At 38.2% G+C, this 19,348-nt stretch overlaps 1 protein-coding gene across 1 annotated transcript in view; it reads left to right on the top strand.

The window, feature by feature from the left end:
* Nucleotides 1-2,027: 2,027 nt before the first annotated feature.
* Nucleotides 2,028-19,348, top strand: part of lrp1bb (low density lipoprotein receptor-related protein 1Bb) — a 176,067-nt gene continuing 158,746 nt past the window's right edge. The window contains 1 exon segment of the mRNA XM_026375678.1: nt 2,028-2,142. Within this exon segment, the coding sequence (XP_026231463.1) occupies nt 2,028-2,142 (115 nt within the window).

The following is a 19,348-nucleotide window of genomic DNA, read 5'->3' as shown; positions in this document are numbered from 1 at the left end:
CTTAGCTTTCAAGGTGAAGTGCCATGAAAGGAGGTAGAACATCAATAGGTACCTGGGCTGTTCTGAGATCCACAGACTGTTTCTTTCATGGTTTCCATCACCAGCTGAGGAAGTGGCTCTGCTATCACCAGCACTCTGCTTTTCAATGGTAATCAAGTCGGCCTTAAAGATGTGGGAGACGTCCCTTTGGAGACTTTAGCAAACTGATCGTGCCTCTGCAAACCTTAAGCCCAGGATGTGCTTATTGATTTTATTGTGTGTGTGTGTGTGTGTGTGTGTGTGTGTGTGTGTGTGTGTGTGTGTGTGTGTGTGTGTGTGTGTGTGTGTATAAATCTAAATAATATAGTTGCCATACCTACCGTATATACAGTTAATTTGTTAATTGCTCATCAATATTATGTGCTTAGAAATTGTGATGTTTAAACAGTTTAAATTGTTTCTGTCCTAACAATAAAAGTAAAACCATCTCTTGCATTTTATTTTACCACTAAACTGTCAAATAAGAGCGGTGCTGTATTAACGTTTATTGCACTCTATGTGATAATCAATATGCATTGTGGTTAACGGTATGTTTTGTTTTATAATGAATCAAAGAAACCTTTTTGACTGCAGCCTTGAATATTGGCTTAAAGTGCAAAAGAAGTGCATTGTTGCGAAATATTTGACAAGATATCTTTATTTCATATGTTGGTGCTGTTCCACTGTTTACAGACAAAAATAATGATCATAGACCACGTCCTCGCACAGTATGCTATCTTGAAATACCGCTTCTCCTCTTTTCAGCATGACATGCATTTTTTATTTTTGTATTTTTTTATCTGTAAAGCTTTGATGACTTTGGCGTGCAATTTTCGGAGCGTCCCCCTTTTAAACCTGTTTTAAAAAAAAGACTTTGAATATTTCAAAGGAGACCTTGATTTAAATTGTAAGATTTCAGATGTATTGCGTCAGCGGGAATAGAAGAGGTAGAATGGATGAGATGTATGACCTTTTCAGATTTGTCCCTAGGTAGTGAATTTGCTGGAGGGTGATGGGGCAGGGAGCAGCAGTGCGTTGAATTATCACTCCCACTGTCCTAATGCTGCAGACCCGATCTCCCACTTGCTCCACTCCCACTACTAATGGGTTAGGAACACACAGGCAAGAGAGAGATAGGGAACAGGAGCGGGAGGGGGAGTCTGTCTGATTGTCTGCGCATTAAGCTCAGAAACAAATTACCGTTTTTCCTTGGTGCTGAGGAGAAGCAGTGGCAGGTCACTTTGTGGTGTCAAATCTTTAGCAAAAGCTTGTGTCATTCTTCAGAATGAGCGAGTCGAGTCTGTGACAGCTACCGGCAGGAAACATGTCAACGCTTTGACGGGTGCTTGCTATATTGAAAGGCTATGATGACTTTTTAGTTGACTGGACTTTCACTGAACTCATACCCCTCGACCATCAAATGAAAGCACAGCACCAAGGAGGCAAAAAAGATAAGAACAAACTTGGCAAACTGCTTTGTAATAGTTTGCCAAGGCACAAAGGACATTGTGTCTTTGTTGGAGGAGAGTAGCTGTCAAAATCACAATGCCGAGCAGCATCTGTGTCTGCGTCTTTTGGTACCATTTTAATCTTCTGGAGAAATAAATGTATGGCTTCCTATTCTGACAAAGAACAAAGGCTGCCGATCACAAAAGATTTACTACTGACAAAAGGACATACTATAATCTCTTGATTGTTAGCCTTTAAAAATGTACATGCAATTTAGAGCTGTAGCATCTCAGAAAACAATGTCTTTATCTCTGTTTCATTCACCTTCATGCTACAGTCGACAACTTTGCCATTCACCAGATCCATTTACTGCATGTGCTTTGAAACAAAGTCCAGATATAGCCACTACCTCTGCTCGTCTCCACACTCATGTCGAGGTTTACATCCAGTACATGTTTTTTGTCTGAAACATGTAACCCACCTACTCCGTACCATCACACATTCATGCTGCATCTTCTGTCTCTCTCTCTCCACTTTTTTCATGCCACCCAGAAGCCATCATGTGTGACGTAGGGGAGTTTCTCTGTCACGACTGGGAAACCTGCATCCCCAAGGCCTGGCTCTGTGATGGCGAGCCTGACTGCCCTGACGACTCAGACGAAAACGATCAAACTTGTAAGTCACCCATTCCATCCATTCCTCGCTGATGCTAAACTGTCATACGGTAGAATACCAAAGGTCGTACCTTTATAGTTAAAGGAGCTGTGTTAACATGCATTAAGTGATATTTCCCCCGAAAGATAGCTTCTTGTAATATCAAAAGCTCCCTCATAAACTTGAAAGGTTTAAGAAACCTTGAAAGCTGGCTACAAATGAATCAGTGTGTTAAAGAGCACTTCTTTGAAAGGAACAGTACACAAATGGTTTGAAAAGTTTAATAGGCATTTTATAAGTTTTATTTACCAACATAGAAAGAAAGGTCAGTGTTTATGTCAAGTGTAATTGACATTAATTTAGGTTGACAACAGAAAGTAAAAACTAACAAACATTTTTGAATTAAACAGGGGTTATGTGTTGAATATTCAGATTTTTAACATCAGCTCTGGTTTCCTGCTTCCTTCCAAAGACATTTCAGTCCCTCTTAATGCTGCACTTGTATTTTAAAGTGGTTTGATATTACAGGTTGTCATTAATATAATTATTGTTGGTCTTAAAATAGAGAATCCATAAGTATTGCTGGTGCTGATAGTTGTTGGACCAGACATGTAAGTCCCCTGTTTCCTGTGTTGTTGTCTTCTTTGTCTAGTGTGTGATAAGTGTGGCAAGTGAACAGAACACAAATGAAGACAGCTCATTCTATACATTCATATTATTCAGAATTGTTTTTGTAAGGATCAAATTTGATGACTTTTTGAGTTAATCTAGTCCCGGATCCAGAGTCGCAGTTTTTTTTTTTTTTTTTTTTTTTTTTTTTCTGAAAGACAAAAAAAAGGTCAAGCACATTGTAAAGAACATATAAACTGCAAAATGTATTCTGTCCAATACACTGAATTGTTCAATTGTATAATGTCACAATGTAATCAGTAATCAGTAAATGGTGAATGCCAAGTGGACTGTCAGGCCCTTTCATGTATAAAGCCCAACACTTATGATCCAGCAATATACAACTTATTGCATGGTTGATCAGCGTAAAATGTCACAGGTCAGTGATCCACATCTTTACATTGTATCTCTTAGAAATGAAAACAAAATTATGTACGTGTTTATGTCATTTATGTGTACATATAAAGTACTTTATATGTGGAAGGAAAAGTATGTGAACCCTGTGAAATTTCATGGTTTTCTGCATTAATTTGTCATAAAATGTCAAAAGTATTAACAAATATAATGTGCCTAAAATAATAACACAAAAAATTCTGATCTTTCATGTCTTTATTAAGAACAACTATAAAAACCTCATAGTGCTAGTGGAAAAGTATGTGAAGCCTTAGAATTAATAACTGGCTGACCCCTCTTGGCAGCAATAAACTCAACCAAGCGCTTTCTGTGGATCAGACCTGCACATTGTTCAGGAGGAATTTTAGCCCATTCTTCCTGCAGAACTGTTTTAGCTCTGTCATATTCTTTGGCCGTCTCATGTGTGGATCCCTTCAAGTCGCTCCATAGCATCTCTATTGGGTTGATGTCTGGGCTCTGACTTGGCCTCTAAAAGACGGATTTTGTTTTTCTAATGTAATTCTTGACTTGCTTTGGTGTTTTGGGTCATTGTCCCTTTTGCATCACGCAACTTCTACAGAGTTTCACCTGACGTACAGACATTCTTACATTATTCTGAAGAATTTCTTGATACACTTGGAAATTCATCATCACTGCAAGCTGGCCAGGCCCTGATGCAGCAAAGTAGGCCCAAATCATGATGTTTCCTTCACCATACTTTACAACTGGCATGTTTGTTGTTGTTGTTGTGTTATCGTTTTAGGCACATCATATTTGTTAGTACTCTTGACTTAGATGAAGATCAGACGTTTTATGACAAATTAATGCGGAAACCACAAAATTCCAAACAAGTTCACATTCACATTAACTGTGACAGCTCATTACTGGAGGTACACCTAACAGTTCATCTGTAAGTCCTTTCTTTATGAAGGTGATCATGTTCGGTTTTTGTTTATTCCATTTTGCACCCATTGTGGAAGCTGTAGGTTTTGCTGTTTTTGAATTCAGCTACATCTTTAAAAGTGGTCATACCAACATTGCTCTAAAACAGCTTCAATAAAAACAGAACATTATCACCGTTATGAAGAGAGATTGCAGGATTGTTGTAATTTTGGTACCAAGTACATGTTGCAGTGATATTTGTACAGTAAACTAGTAATGGCTAATCATTTTAGAATAAAGCAGAAGAACTCCAGTTTGGGTAAAAAGGTGGCATTATTTGGAGTACCGTATTATTCTGTAAACAAGTGGAGGTGCAGTGCTTTGCTCGGCAAATCTGACTGCAGTCACATAAATCTCTATTCGTCCTTCACATTAGAATTGGTTGTAGCAGACGTGCTCGAAGGTATTATTATTTACACACTTCTGGTACATAGATTTCCTTTAATAGATAAACAGAGTGGCAATTTTGCATTGTTATGAGCTAAATTAGGCTTTGTAAATCATGATGACACCATCACTGTCACGGTGTATCACAGCAAAAATCAAAAAGGCAACAAAACCACATTATTAACATTCACTTCAGGTTCCTCATCAGTGTGAGTTACTGCATATAATTAATGTTTTATAGTTTCGGCAGTGACGTATGTGCATAAATTGACCACAGTATGCAAAAATTAGAGTGCAAGAGGTCATATCTCTAACAGGTTACTTGTAGTGGATGCCTCTGTCAAAATGAAGATTATTATATAATGTATTATTATTGTTATTGTTGTTGTTGTTGTTGTTGTTGTTGTTGTTGTTGTTGTTGTTGTTATTATTATTATTATTATTATTATTATTATTATTATTACCACCAGCAGCTGTTAACATGTTGTTGCTTGTATTCCTGCTAATGTCTGAAAGCGGGAGCTTGTGGAGTTTCCTAGCCTCCTAGTGCATGCTGAGATAAGGCAACACAACCCAGTGACCCTAGATAGGAACCAGGAAGTATAGAAAATGAAATGGAAGAGATGGATAGTCTGTCCTCAGGACTGCAAAAGCAAAAGCAGATATTGTGCCTGGTAATGTTGCTTGTTTTTTTCTCAGATGCTTTGTTGATAAAGTGAATTGAAGGGTTTACCCATCTCTGTGTGGATGCTTCCACCTTTAATATTGTGTGCTTCCCTCATTGGATGAGTCATTTTGTTCCTTTGGTTATTCCACACCAGTCGCATGTCGTGTGCCTCATTTTGCCCTGAAAAATGGCCTCAGCGTACTTAAAGGCAAAAGTGTGCATTTGAAGTGGCTCCTTTCTGTCACCTTCTGTATGATATTACATTCTCCCTTTGTGAAAGCTGATTTAAATATACTAGATATAATATAACCTCTACACAGTTGCTGCGGGCCAAGTCATATAATCTCCAGAAGGCAATTAATTATCACTTTGATTAATGCTGGCTCCATTTTATTTACAATGCCTGCAGAAAGAAGACATTGCATATTCATATAAGGCACAGCTCATTATCATGGATTATGTATCGATAGAAGCAGGAATTAGATCAGCTTTGCCCCGCAAACAGAAAATGGGACTGGGATGTATTCTGTCTTCCCAAATGACACAAGGGCTGTAATAACTCGAAGAAAAAAAATCCTTTATGTAGTATGATATGCACTGAGTAAAGCCGTGGAGGATTGATATAAAGCACGGTGTGATACTTTGGTACTTTGATTTGACTGCACGTTTTTTGGACTTTATTCAGAGGAATTTATTACCTTAAGAAAAAAGCAAGGTGATATATTATACTCTTGACACCTAGACATATAAAAATGTTGGTGCCATTGATGGCCTCTCTCCTCCCTCCTCTGGCTCAGTCAAGGAGATGTAATCACTGCATCTTCAGAGCCTTGTGGGAGAAAGGAAAAGAAAGTGGCCTTGCATTGCAATACCTAGACTAGAAGGAGGCACTGGTTTATCTGCTCAGCCCCGGGTCTCACAGGACTGGACAGCTGATGACAATTATTCAGGAAGCCGGGAAAACAGCCTGCCTTAAGGAGTAGCTAAAGAAAACCCAAGCAAACAATTCCTCTGCAGTAACGCATTTTTTTGTGTGTGGTGATGGTTGAAATGGAAAGAGATGAGAATTCTGTAAAAAGTGGATGCGCTTCTAGTATGTGCATCATACTTACAAGGAACTCTAAATGTCACGACTGTCTGGGGACATAGAGATCAGCTGTTTGCTCTGCATTTGAAATAAAGTGGGACTGTCACAATTCACTTTCTGTAAATATCTCTTCTAATATAATTATCTAAAAATAATGTGCTAATGGCTGTCGGGATGTGCCCCCCCCCTCCTCCATTCCTGATGCAACATGCTTGCATTTAATGTTTTTGGAACTTAAATCCATCGTGAATCCTTTAGGGAAGGATTTCATGGACTTTTGGCTCATCTCAGTAGTGCTGCCACGAGAAGCTTTGTGGACACGGAGACCAATGAATCCTTTGATTGAATTGTCACTCCCAGAGGAAAATACAATAAACAGGGTCAGTAGCTGACTTCAAAACATGGTCAAAGACTCTCTCAGGGGTCCTTTCACCGATTCCCCTTCAGCTACAGGGGAGGTCATTCCCCGTCATGCTTTCCTCTACAGCTCTCCGACTTCTCTATACGGAACTCATTGGTATCACACAGAGAGCTTAAAACAAGCAGTATGAAGAAAGAAATACAGTAATAAAAGAATCGCTCTTATGATACAGCACTGGGTGCAGCATGTTTATTTCATGGTCGTTCAGCTGAGTATAATTTAGTTACTGACTTCCAGAGCGTGCCACTCGTGTAATAATAGCATCTCAGCATCTTTATGACATTTTTCATGTACACATAGTTGAAGCCTCTCTGAGTGTTTTAGCATCTTCGAGCTAATTGCACCAAATATTCAAGGAACACTGTTAACCACTTTAAGCTATAGCATATTATATTTTCCTCAGGGGGTGATGGAGACCAGACCAGAGCTAAGAATAAAGTGAATATTTGTGAGATTTGTAGGTTGTCAGTAACAAGACTGCCAACCAGTGGATTGTTTGCTGTAGTAATACAGTAATTAACATGACAATATGTCAGTGCTGTTTTGCCTCCAAATGACAAAACGAATGTCACAGTTTTAAAGGAGTATGAAGAAATAAAATAGTTGAGACTGTAGTTTCTTCCTTGTTAGAGTCAAGTAGCCAACACGACTAAGAAATCGTGGTGCACTGATGTTATTATTGAAGGAAATGTCACAGGGAACCATGATCTCGATTTTAGGTCATTCTGAGTTTGTAACCTAACTATATCTACATTTAACTAATCTTTACCACAGCAGTATCTTTTTCTAACCATTCACTTTAATTTTCATACATTATTTATAACATTGACTTGGGGTTGTCAATAGTTTATTTCAATGTAGAGGTTCTTTCCGCTGATATAGGGTTGGTATATAACAGCTTTATGTCTGCATGAAGTTTTGGCTGCATGTAGGTACAGAAAGATCCTTTGACAATTGCAGCTAGGTTCCCTGCGCACTACTTGACCAGTAAATTTGATTCTAACCATAACACGCATTTCTTAGATGTTAAGTTCACATTTGCATTTAAACATTTGGAAGTAGTTGGCAAAGCCCCTGTGGAAACACTGCTTAGAAGTACAGGGAATATTTGGTCTGTCTGTGACGAAGCTGCCGTAGCTGTTCTCTGGGCTGCCTATCAACATCCTGCAGGTATTTTATCTGGCAAGTTCCATATTGAAATAAATGTATCACAAATGTGTCTGGTTCCCATGATACTTGGCACCAGTAGGATGGAGGTTTAGGGGGTAATGTAGCGTAGCACCTTGTTATTGAGCTGAAGGACAGTGGATTATGTAACGCTTATGTTCCTTCTTCTCCACCTCTCACGCTTGCTGAGATGTAGCCCTTCCACTGACTCATCAAGAAAACCCCCCCAAACATGCCATTTCTACAAATGCTGCATGTTAATGCTCAAGCACCACGTGTGCAATTAGTGAGAATTATTCACTGCCAGTGCTCAACTCTTTCAAGCGTCTGTTCGGCTGTAATATCTCCACGAGTCTGCCTTCACCCTGCTGCATCTTTTGTAACAATTCTCTGCCCAGGTTATTAAAAAGCTCACAGGTTATGCTGTCACCTCCGCAATCTCTACAACATTTAACATGACTGTGAGTGTCAGTGCAGCAAAAGTTAATTGGATATCATGTTTGTTTCCTCAGCCCAGCGCCTGACACGTGAATTTGATGCGAGATCAAATGCAGCACATTGTCCTTTGCTATCAACATATTTAACCTGCCACACATGTATCTTGTTCACAGGCATCGTAATCAGCTTCTTTTTAGCAGAAGGCACGAGGCTTTGAAATAAGACTTTTTAATTCACAATTTCTCTCCCTTTCCACATTTGGAACAGAACTTATGTACACTTCCTCAGGCTTGTGCCATCTGTTTTACCAGTAGTTTCAGGCAGGGAACAGACACAACAAATATTTTGTGTATGCGTGCGTATGTGTGCTTGGAAACCTTCATTCCCATGGAGGCACTGTATGGTTTTATAAGTCACAGTGTTTAAGTCTTTTAATTATTGGTCAAAATGTGATCGTTGTATAAAAGATAAGTTGTCATCTTTGCTCTTAAAATATCATTTACTAATATTCAGCACTTTGCTTGTCAAATTATCTCTGCACACATTTCCATATGTTGCTCGCATTGGTGTTTGGCAAAGCCATTAGCGCAAGACTGATTGTCACCAGGCAACTAGTGACAATCTGCACCCGCACCATGTCTCACCCATGTCAGAAGTGATGCACTGGGAGGAGCACTTTACTGCTCAGTCTTTGCACTCACAGCCTCCATCTCAACAGTTAAGCTGCACTGACACATTTTCCCTTTTGTATTCGCTCCTAGTACAAGTATTGTAAAGGACAGCGTCCCAGCTTGTCACCTGAAGAACCAAAGAAAAGAGCATATTTTATAAACTTGACGTGCTTGCTGTCATGGAACCAGTGTGACATTTAAGTACTAAAGTCTACATAATCTCCCTGCTGCTGCAGCAGAGAACAAAGCATTGCAGTGATATGAGCTTTAACTCAGAGCAAACACAGTGACACATACTTACCTGACATCCAATGAGAGTCTGTAACATTACTATGATGAGTGCTGTTCATTTCATAGTTATATGGGAGCTAGGACTTGACTACCAATGAGCATGAATCAGTGACATTGGCCTTTACTTATTTATTTATTAACCATGAATAATGGGTTGTCTAATAGATAGTGAAAGGAATGAGCTAATGCCTACTCTTATAGCCACTCTATAAACATGGTCATAGTCCAATGATTATTTCAAGCTGGGTTAGTGCCAGAGGATATTTAGAGAAAAACACATGTCCTCCCACTTGCTGTGTGCATTATACTCCAACCATGGTCCTCATTAAAGATGCCTTACAGCCCCCCAAAAAATAACTTATTTACTTGCTTATGATCAATTAATTTACACTAGGCCAGCACACCAATTTGGGCCCAGAGACTCATTATGTAGTATGAAATATGAATAAAGGCAAAGATCAAGGCTTTTTGCTAAAATTATGATAATTTAATGGAGCAATCTGAGGCTAAGAGATGTAGGACTTCCTTCATTTTATTGTATATATGGTTGTCATATGACCAGCAATGTCTTCTGACTTGAGTCATTTGGCATCTCCTGACTTGGCACCTCCTTTAGTAGGTATGGTTAAATTTGATTAGATTAAGTTACAGTAACTATTCCCTTTTAAAAAAAACTAATGGCAAATCCATAAAGAGTTATCATTTGCTGGGTCTCTGCTTTAGTATGCAGCAATTTAGCGCCAAATAACAGACAGAGTTAGCATTTGGTTTGTAAGCATAGTAGAGCATTAGACAGCTAAAGAGCCAGATAGTTCCCTGAGGAGTTGGTGTGGTGCAAAACCGAGTGAATATTAGTGAATACTAGACCATTTCACTGACACGTTTAAATAGGAAACTATGCTAAAAATAAGAGATGACTACGTTGTTACACTGCCTCCATGTGGGCAACAAAAACACATTTAGCTTTTTAAAATTGGTTTTGGTTAAAATAAATCTAAATAGACAGATGTTAGGAAACAGGATACACACACTGACCTCTATTGAGCATAAATCTTTAGGCATGTGGATGAGTGGGTTGTCTTTTTTTTTTTTCTTCAAACAAAACAGACATGTACAGACTGAAAGCCTTATTAGTTGTTGTAATCAGTCATCTTGTTAACAAAGAGATCTCTTCCTAAAGCAGGTTGAAAGTAATAAGGGACAAAATCCACAGTCCTCATTTTGTGCAAAAATACATTAAGCTGAGCTGAATGGAATATGAGGCCTCAGCAGTCTGAGTTCTACAGATCAAGAAGGAGTCTTTTTATTATGAAAGCTGCAGCAGAGGGATAGTAACACAGAAAAGTAAGACCTTTAATCAGTACTGCAAATCTTCCTGGGCTCTTTACGTAATATCATAACAGGTCTGGGTCTGTACATTATGTGCCTGCTTGGATATTTGTTATACAAACTAATATGTTAAGGAGCCAGCAGCTTACAAACTAAACACAGTGCATGGGCTGAGGATTTGATATAGAACTTTATATCAATTCAATATTACAACATGATGACATGATAAAAAATAATTAATTTCCAAATGGATACATCAGAATCTCATTGCATCAATGATGTCCTTATCGCAAATTGATTTCCTTGATGAACGGATGCCAGCCTTAAATACAATGCTGTATATTACAGTCTTAATGAGATCATTCTTCCCACTGAATACTGGCTTTAGCCTCTCTGACTACAATATACTGTATGTTTTATTCATTTGAAGCTGGTCCCAGAACAATTACATTTTAACATTTGCATAATGGTTGGTCACAAAAGTATCTCCACTGACTAATTATGTTTGTGTTTTCCAAATAATGATAAATTGACCTTTTTTTTTGTGTGGTGTTTCTGAAGTGCAGCTTTACTACATTGTCCTGCGGCTGCTCATTCCTCTCTGCTGACTGATATATTGATTCTGTATTATACAGTACAGCCAGGATGTCAAAGATGCCAACACCAAGCTTTATTCCACTGTGCAGTGGTGGCATTTTCCTCCTAGATTTTGATTGAGTAATAATTTATAGCAAATAAGATATTGCAATTGTGGAAATGAGATGTTGGAGGAAATCGGTGCACAAAACATTTATAATTCCACTATAGTTAGAGGACACAGGCCATGTAACATGTAGCAAATAATACTGATTTCCATTGCTGAGGTTGTCGATTTTGAGTGAAACCATGTACAGTATTATGCAGCGTCAATTACACATTTTTAAATGTTAATGTAACAGAGAAGGTTTTAACATAAGGACAAATGCATATGAAATACATTTGTTGACATACTATACAGTAATAATAAAGTATGTTAGGCTTGAGCTAAATGCTGAGTCACAAAGTAACGACGTTGTTTTCTTGCATTATGTGTTAAATACAGAATATGTGACACCGATGTGAAAGCCTTTAAGTGTTTGGAATTGACAGAGCTCTGCTGAGTAAAGATATATAAGAAAACCTCCTACCTAAGGATTTTCACTTAATACCTTTTCACAAAGCTCCTGAATGCAACTTTTAGTGAGGAACTGAAAGAACTCCTAAGATAAGACAGAGAAGGGGTGGCCGTAACCTGAGTTGCTATGAATGACATGATGACAGATGGCTGATCTGTGTGAAATATATAAAAATATATATATATATATATATATATATATATATATATATATATATATATATATATATATATATATATATAGATAGATATATATGAATATCAAATAAATAAATGGTGGAAAAATGTAAGCGTAGTGCACAAATTCTGTTGCCCATTTAGTAAAAATGTGGGGGCTTAAACTACTCACCCCATTCTTGCTCTGGAACCTCACACTCCAGGCTGCTTAATCCAAGGGGATGGCTGTGTTTGTGTGGAGTACAAGGGGAGGATAGGGTATATGTTTGTCTGTTTGTTAGTTGTAGGAAACAGTGCTGGGGGTGAATTGAGCAACAGAGAAGTTTTCAATTCACTTGACATAAAGAGAAACTTATATGTATAGATTGTATAGAGGAGCTTCTGTTAAGCCAAACAATTCAGATATATAACCAAGTAGTTTTGAAAGAAATTTCCTAATTTAACTGTCACACAAATGACATTATTGTTATTCTTATACACTTGTTGTTCACATTTCAAAATAAATCTGCCCATGCATGACAGATTAAGTGGTTTTCACAGTGGAGCCGGAGACATGTCACTTAGAAATGTATATATAAACCATCAAGCAAAAAACAAAAGATTGAAATTAAAAAAGTTGTATAGAGCATTAAAGAAGTCTGTGGAGGCTGCATTAGTGTGTGATGAATTGTCGAACAGTGTTATGTCTGGAGACCATGTTTATGGTTTGGGAGATTATTCTGCTAACGGACGTTTGGATATTCCCAGTTCACCAGAGCTGCATAACAGCAGCAGCCTCTTGACTGCCTCTTCAACTTCTTCCAGACTTAGGAGCACCTTATAGTGCTAAACAACTTTATGAACTCCTCTTACACAAAAAACTTAAACCCTAAATTTAGCACCGCCACTCCACTCACTTTTGGAAGTTTCTCCAACTGTACACTCAGTCTCTTAGGATTTTAGGAGGGTTTGTGAAAATGAACCCTGGGCTCATATTTATCGAGCATCTCAGATTCTCTCCTTAGAATCGTGCTGAAACATAGCCTGGGTTGAGCCGCTATCTCAGAGTTGTACAGATTAATACATTTATTATGAAGCCTCCTACGCTTCACCAAGGAGGACTACTCCTAGGAAACAGAGTGAGGTCACAGTTTTGAGACAGTCGGACAGGGATTTTGGTTGATCTGTTGTAGTCAGTTGAGGGATTTACTGTAGTTGTAGGCAGGTAGGAAAGTTGGAATGGCAAAGTCAGCAATGTTTTTCAAGAGAAGGCTTTATACATTACAAGGAAACATCAAAGTTTTGTTATCTTCTCTCATGATGTGTGTGTTGATTCAGGCCATATGGCTGCTAAAACAAGGATCATAGTTTGTACTCATAGCCACTTGTGTTAATGCTGTGGTAAAGTTTTTGATTTACATAAGCATTGACTCTAACAACTCAGCAGTTTTCTAAGGGTTAGGGTTGGCTAGTAAGCAATTTTCATTAATGCGGTCAAGTCAGAGCATGCATGTCATTTGATTTCATGTCCTTCTAAGGCTGCACCTTCCCTGTCTCATCCAAAAAATAAAAAAAGTTGCAGTAACCCGTTCTGTGGAGACGTGTTCTTCTTGTTGCTGGACCAACTTCATCCCACACAAGATCTGTGCTAGAAACTATTTAATTTTTGTCCAACTTGTATCTTTTAATGAGCTGAGTGTCATTAGGCGTTAGCATCTCTCCTCCCACAGAATCTGCACACATGTCGCTGACTGAATGCCTTCTCCTGGCAGCTCGTAACAAGTTAGGACAAGTGGGGAAAATAGGAGTGATTTCCTATGTTAGGAATGTTGAGTTGTTCTTACTTCTAGTCCTAAAAGTAGGACCAATCATACTGAAAAAGTTAGGACTAGTTAGAAGTGAGTTCCTGTTCTGAGAAGCTCGATTACAACAGGTCCTGTTCATTATTATTTATTTATGTGCAGGCAAGGCAACCAAGACCAAACAGAAGAATATTCTAGATTGGCCAAACCAATTTGGTCTTAGTGCAATCAGAGCATGTGTTTAACATGCTGAGACTGACATCACTCACATCTTTCTTTAAACATACCCAACATAAAACATTTCATCCTATCATAAAGCGCCAAGATTCTGTCACTGTTTGTGTTCTTCTAGTGGAAAGCCTTGCATTGATGTCTGGGGTCAGACAAATGACCCCTTTTGGCTGAGTACATCATATCAAATGCCAAGTATATAAAGGTTACCTGGAAAATATATATTTTTAAAGGGCCTTCGTGTTAAGACCACTGTGCCTTTTTGAAAAGCTGCAGCTGTGAAGTTGCTAAACTCTGCTCTTGTTTACTCCATTGCACTTTATCTGCCTGCATTTTAGCCATTCACTTTGTTGTAATGGAACTGTTGGAAGTCTCCGACCGCGTGTTTCGGATGATGCATGTTGTTCACGGCAAATAGCAAGATAAGTATTGCTTTAACACATCCAGATTTTGTCCAAGTGTTTGCCTTTGAGATATGAATTCAGAATGGCAAACAGCCCACATACTCAAATCAATCTGAGAAACAGAGAAAATGGCTTGTCAGCAGCTCTGTTAAATGACAGTTATAAATGTATCATTGTTTTCCATCTGTTATTGCGATTCAAGCCACAACATCACAGAGCGCATACTCATTATAATTCAAACCATCCTCAAATCCCAAGCGTGACAGCAGTAATGACTTCACCACAGACACCCAATATGCAAAGGTTAAGAGTTAACCTTTGCACGAGGTTCATTGTTTTCTGTGATTTCCTAACACTTCAGCTCATAAACACACACATAAAACACGTACAGACAGAGTAACTGAAATATTCATGCTTTTTATACTTTATATTTATTCTTCCACACCAATGATGCACCTCATCAGTCCAGAGAACAATGCTACCAACGGCGTCGCTCTGTCTGGTAACATCATCTCTGCAGTGATTTGTTTTTTACTATTACCATAGCTGCTAGTTCTTCATTTAGCAGCGTTTTGTCTTAAGAATGCAAAGCAAATTAATTACACATTCGATGATGTATATCATTCAGTTTATGAATTCATAATTCATGCCATATCTTGCTAGAAGTTGAAGTGTGTGGAGTGCTTAGAGTTGTGCATGCGCCTTATACAAGACCACAAAGGGGAACCTACAGGCACCTCGGAAAAGAGAAGACCACTGAATGGGGTAGTGTGCAAATCAATAGCCAGTTAGCCGTCAAAAGGTCATTTGGGGCAGCAGCCACAGGCATCAGGCAAAACACATTTTGGCTGTCAATAACCATAGTAAGAATCACTGGGACTGGACTTATTTCTATTTTGGTTGAAATTGTGGGGCAAAACTGTTTAATTGTTTGGGTGAAGCAGTTATACTTGCAAACACACTGAATATAATAGACTTAGGGATGTAAAAAATATCTGCTGCCACATGCACAATGCACAAATGAAACGTGAACCCATTTGCAGAGTGTGCAGACACCTGGCTTGATCAATACAGAAGCATATCAATTCTGTCAGGAAACAGTGTCTGAAATGCTTTTGATGGAGACGTGTTGTCAAATGAAATCAACTGTAACACATTATCATGATTTTAAAAAGTCAAAGATATGAAACTGTGTTCGACTGTAAAATGTTCTCAATACTGTTGTGAAAGCATGGGCAAACATACATTATACTGTATTCTGCCTTCCCTATGTAGATCAATATGTTATGAGATACAAGGCACTGTGTCAAAGGTTAGCTTTTACTACCTGCAGGCAAAGTAGTTCGAGTGAGTGAAAGCTGCTGTCTCCACTGTAGCTCACATTTTGGGAGAAGTTCACTTTTACTGAAGTGATTTTACAATATAACGTGTTCATGTAACAATAATAGTATGGTTAGGTTTGAAATATGTAATGCTTCAGTTAAACAACTAATGTCATTTTAATTGCAGGATCCATCACGAAATAGCTTGACACAGTACCTCTACATTGGTATCGCACAGGTCAGGCATTACGATGCTACTTTGATCATCAACTTTACCCAGAAATTAAGAAAATGAAATCGTTATTTTCTAGGGATGTAATAAATCCATCTACACTGATTTACAAGGAGCTTCCCCTGCTGATTATCTGTAATTTTCTTCCGGAATTCATTATTCCACACAGAGTGGCAGTGGCTCAGATTAACATGATTATCATAATGAACATGCTGAAATTCCCTCCTAGAAGCTTCTCATTTTACATTAAATAGAAGTATTAGTTTAACCCAGCTGATGCCTCTGCAGTCACACCTCAAATTAAGCAAAAGCAATTAAGATGTCCTAAAATCTAAAAGGTTATATACACATAATGAATAAAACTTGCTACTTTATCTAGGATCACGGGGGTCCTGATGGTGCAGCTAGAGGACCGTCCATCAGCTGTCTAAGACAGACAATGTTTCTCCTGGAGGGCATTAATACGTTAGCGTGCTGACATCAGCAAAGCACCACTCAATTCTTTTTGTCATAAACACAAGAATTACACTCCCTTCCAAAAGTATTGGAACAGTGAGGCCAGTTCCTTTATTTTTGCTTTAGACTGAAAACAGTTGGGTTTGACGTTAAAAGATGGATTTGAGACGAAAGATCATCACAAAATTTCAGTTTTTAGGTGTTTGCGTCTTGATCCAAACTTAGAAAATAAGACATTTAATTTGAACCCACCCATTTTTCATGTGAGAGAAGTATTGGAACATGCAATTGACAGGTGTGAATACACTGATTTTTCAAACAATAAATAGCACTAAATGTCTACGCTCACTTTCAGATTTGGGTTTATTGTTAAGTGGTATAACCAACGCCAGAGAGATGTCTATGGGTGAAAAACGCCAAGAGCCATTGTACATTGAACATTGGCCATAGTCAGTACAAGCATTTGAAATATTATGAAGAAGAAAGAAGCCACTGGTTCACTAAGTAACAGATGTCGAACGGCTGGACTAAGGTAGACACCAGCAGTTGATGACAGAAACATTGTGAGAGCTGTAAAAATAAAAAGACCCTAAAACAACTGTTAGCGACATCAGCGCGGCAACCTCCACTTTATTAATGATGTAACACATGATAGCAGCAGAAAGTCTACAGAAACATTTTGTCTGCCAAATTAAAGAAAGATGTAACCAAAGTAATTGGGAGATCCTTCATCATGCAACAAGATAATGACCTAAAACACACAAAGGAGTTGATCAGGGACAAGTCAGTCTCCAGACTTCAACCCTATGGAGCATTTTACCTGCTAAAGAGGAGACTGAAGGGAGTAACCACCAAAGACAAACAACAACTGAAAGAGGCTTTAAGTTTACATGTTCCAATACTTTTGCTCAAATGAAAAATGGGAGGGTTTAAACAAAAGGCGCTATCATCTAACTTGTGTATCAGATCCATATTCATATAGTCTCATATTCATATTTCAATGTCAAACCCAAATATTAAAATAGGACCTGGCCTCACTGGCCCAAACTGTTCCAATACTTTTGGAATAGGAGTGTGTATATATTAAATAATAAAACAAAACTGCATTATTCTTCCAGCAGCTCTGATTATGTCTGCTCACTTGTTTAGCTGACCAGCTGTACCACACCAGTCATTTCTTAGACTTATTTTTTTTTTATTATTATTAATATGAAACTCATATTTTATTCAGTACTATTCCTAAACAAAATATATGATTGCTTGTAGCAGAGCCAGTAACAAATGAAGACTATTTAGACTAGATGGGGATGTTTTGTTTTAATTTATAGTTGTGTTATCTTAAAGTAAGACATTAATAAATATCGAGGTGAAACTTAAATGTTTGCGGCTTTGCCTGAATAATCATATCATGCTACAATTTTTTTTTTTTACTTACCAGGGGAACATCTGCCTTCCATTCTAGGTGTTATGATTAAATTGGTATTTAAGTATGCTTGCTGATTTCATCTCTGCACATTATTCATTTATCAAACCATTACTGGAACTGCACATTTTTTTATGTAAAATAATTGGAGATTTCTACATCACAAGTTACCTAATACAACAGGGGCCGACTACTCTGAGTCCCCGTTGTATTAGCAGTCTGGCTTCCCCCCTCTCTCTCATTTTAAACATCAGTGAAAGCCTAACCACTCGTTTGCGTCTGTCTTTCCATTTACTTAGTGAAGAGAATTATGATATAAATACATCAATGTACATAAAAGCACAGTAGTAGCTACTTAGAGGATATAACTAACCATAGATTAACATATAGTTCACGTTATTTAGATCACTGTGTTCTTTAAGCTTTATTTGTCATATAATGCATTTATGACATATTGTACATGACCTTCCAGTTCATCCCGTGATAAAATGATCTGCTACTGAAGACTCTCATCTCACTGCTCTTCTTCACTAATGGTTTCTAGGGAGTTTTAATTACACACAGATTTTTGTTTATTTGCTCCATTTTTGTGGAGCTAAATCTGAACACTGAGCTGAAATTCCAGCTTTGGTCAAACTGTAACTCAGTGCACCGTGGATTGCTTAAGAGGATCTTATGTGAACTGATCCGCCACATACTGTACGGTATTCAGGGTGTTGGGTTTAAGCTTCATCAGCACCTTGAAAAAAAAAAAAAAGGAGAATTTCTATAGCTGTCAGATGATTGCATGAAATACTGTACTATCCTGTGTATTTGACTTTGAGTGATCATCCAACATAGCACAGTAGTTTGGGAATTGACAGAGGAATGCTGAACACCTCAGCCGTTGAAAGACCATCTGTGCACCCCTGCATGACAGATCCACTGAATATGCATGCACCATCCCTCCCCTTATCACATTAGATTAGAACCCATGTGGCGAGAAAGCAAGGGGAGAAGCTGACAACACTGTTACATTGTCAGAAACCCTTACAGCTGTGTGTTAAATAGCACATTTACTAAATGGACATGTGCTTTTGCGTGGCATAGGGCTAAATGTTCTGTGACGGAGTCCCTTCTTCGTAGTGAGCGGTGTTTGCCTATGTATTTTGAAACTCATGTTGGAACACTTTGCTTTAACTGCACTCTCATTATACATTTGTAATCTGTATAAACCGTCTTTTTTTCTTTTAATTACTAAAAAAGCATGTTATGGTATGCCTTTTTAAATATCTACTTTTTAAATATTATATAGTATAAAGCAAAGTTGTCCCTCTTGAAAAGAGCTGGAAGAGGCGATGCTTTAACCACCTTCTGGAGCCCAGCAGATGAGGCTGCCAGTTTGCTCATGTATGAAATGTGAACTCTCTGAGACAAGGTCACTTATATTTGACTTACCTAAATGCGGCATAAAAATAGTGTGAACTACTGGGGCTTGAAGAGATGGCCAAGAAATATTCACCCTTTTTAGGCAATGAAATGCTTGGGAGGAGAAACTATTATGAGTGATTACTCTGTCAATACAGACGCACACCTACTTGTCCACA

This window comes from Anabas testudineus, chromosome 21 (genome assembly GCF_900324465.2).
Source record: "Anabas testudineus chromosome 21, fAnaTes1.2, whole genome shotgun sequence".
In the NCBI taxonomy this organism is placed as follows: Eukaryota; Metazoa; Chordata; class Actinopteri; order Anabantiformes; family Anabantidae; genus Anabas; species Anabas testudineus.
The sequence above is the reverse complement of the archived record's forward strand: the minus strand, read 5'-3'. Positions and strand labels throughout refer to the sequence as shown.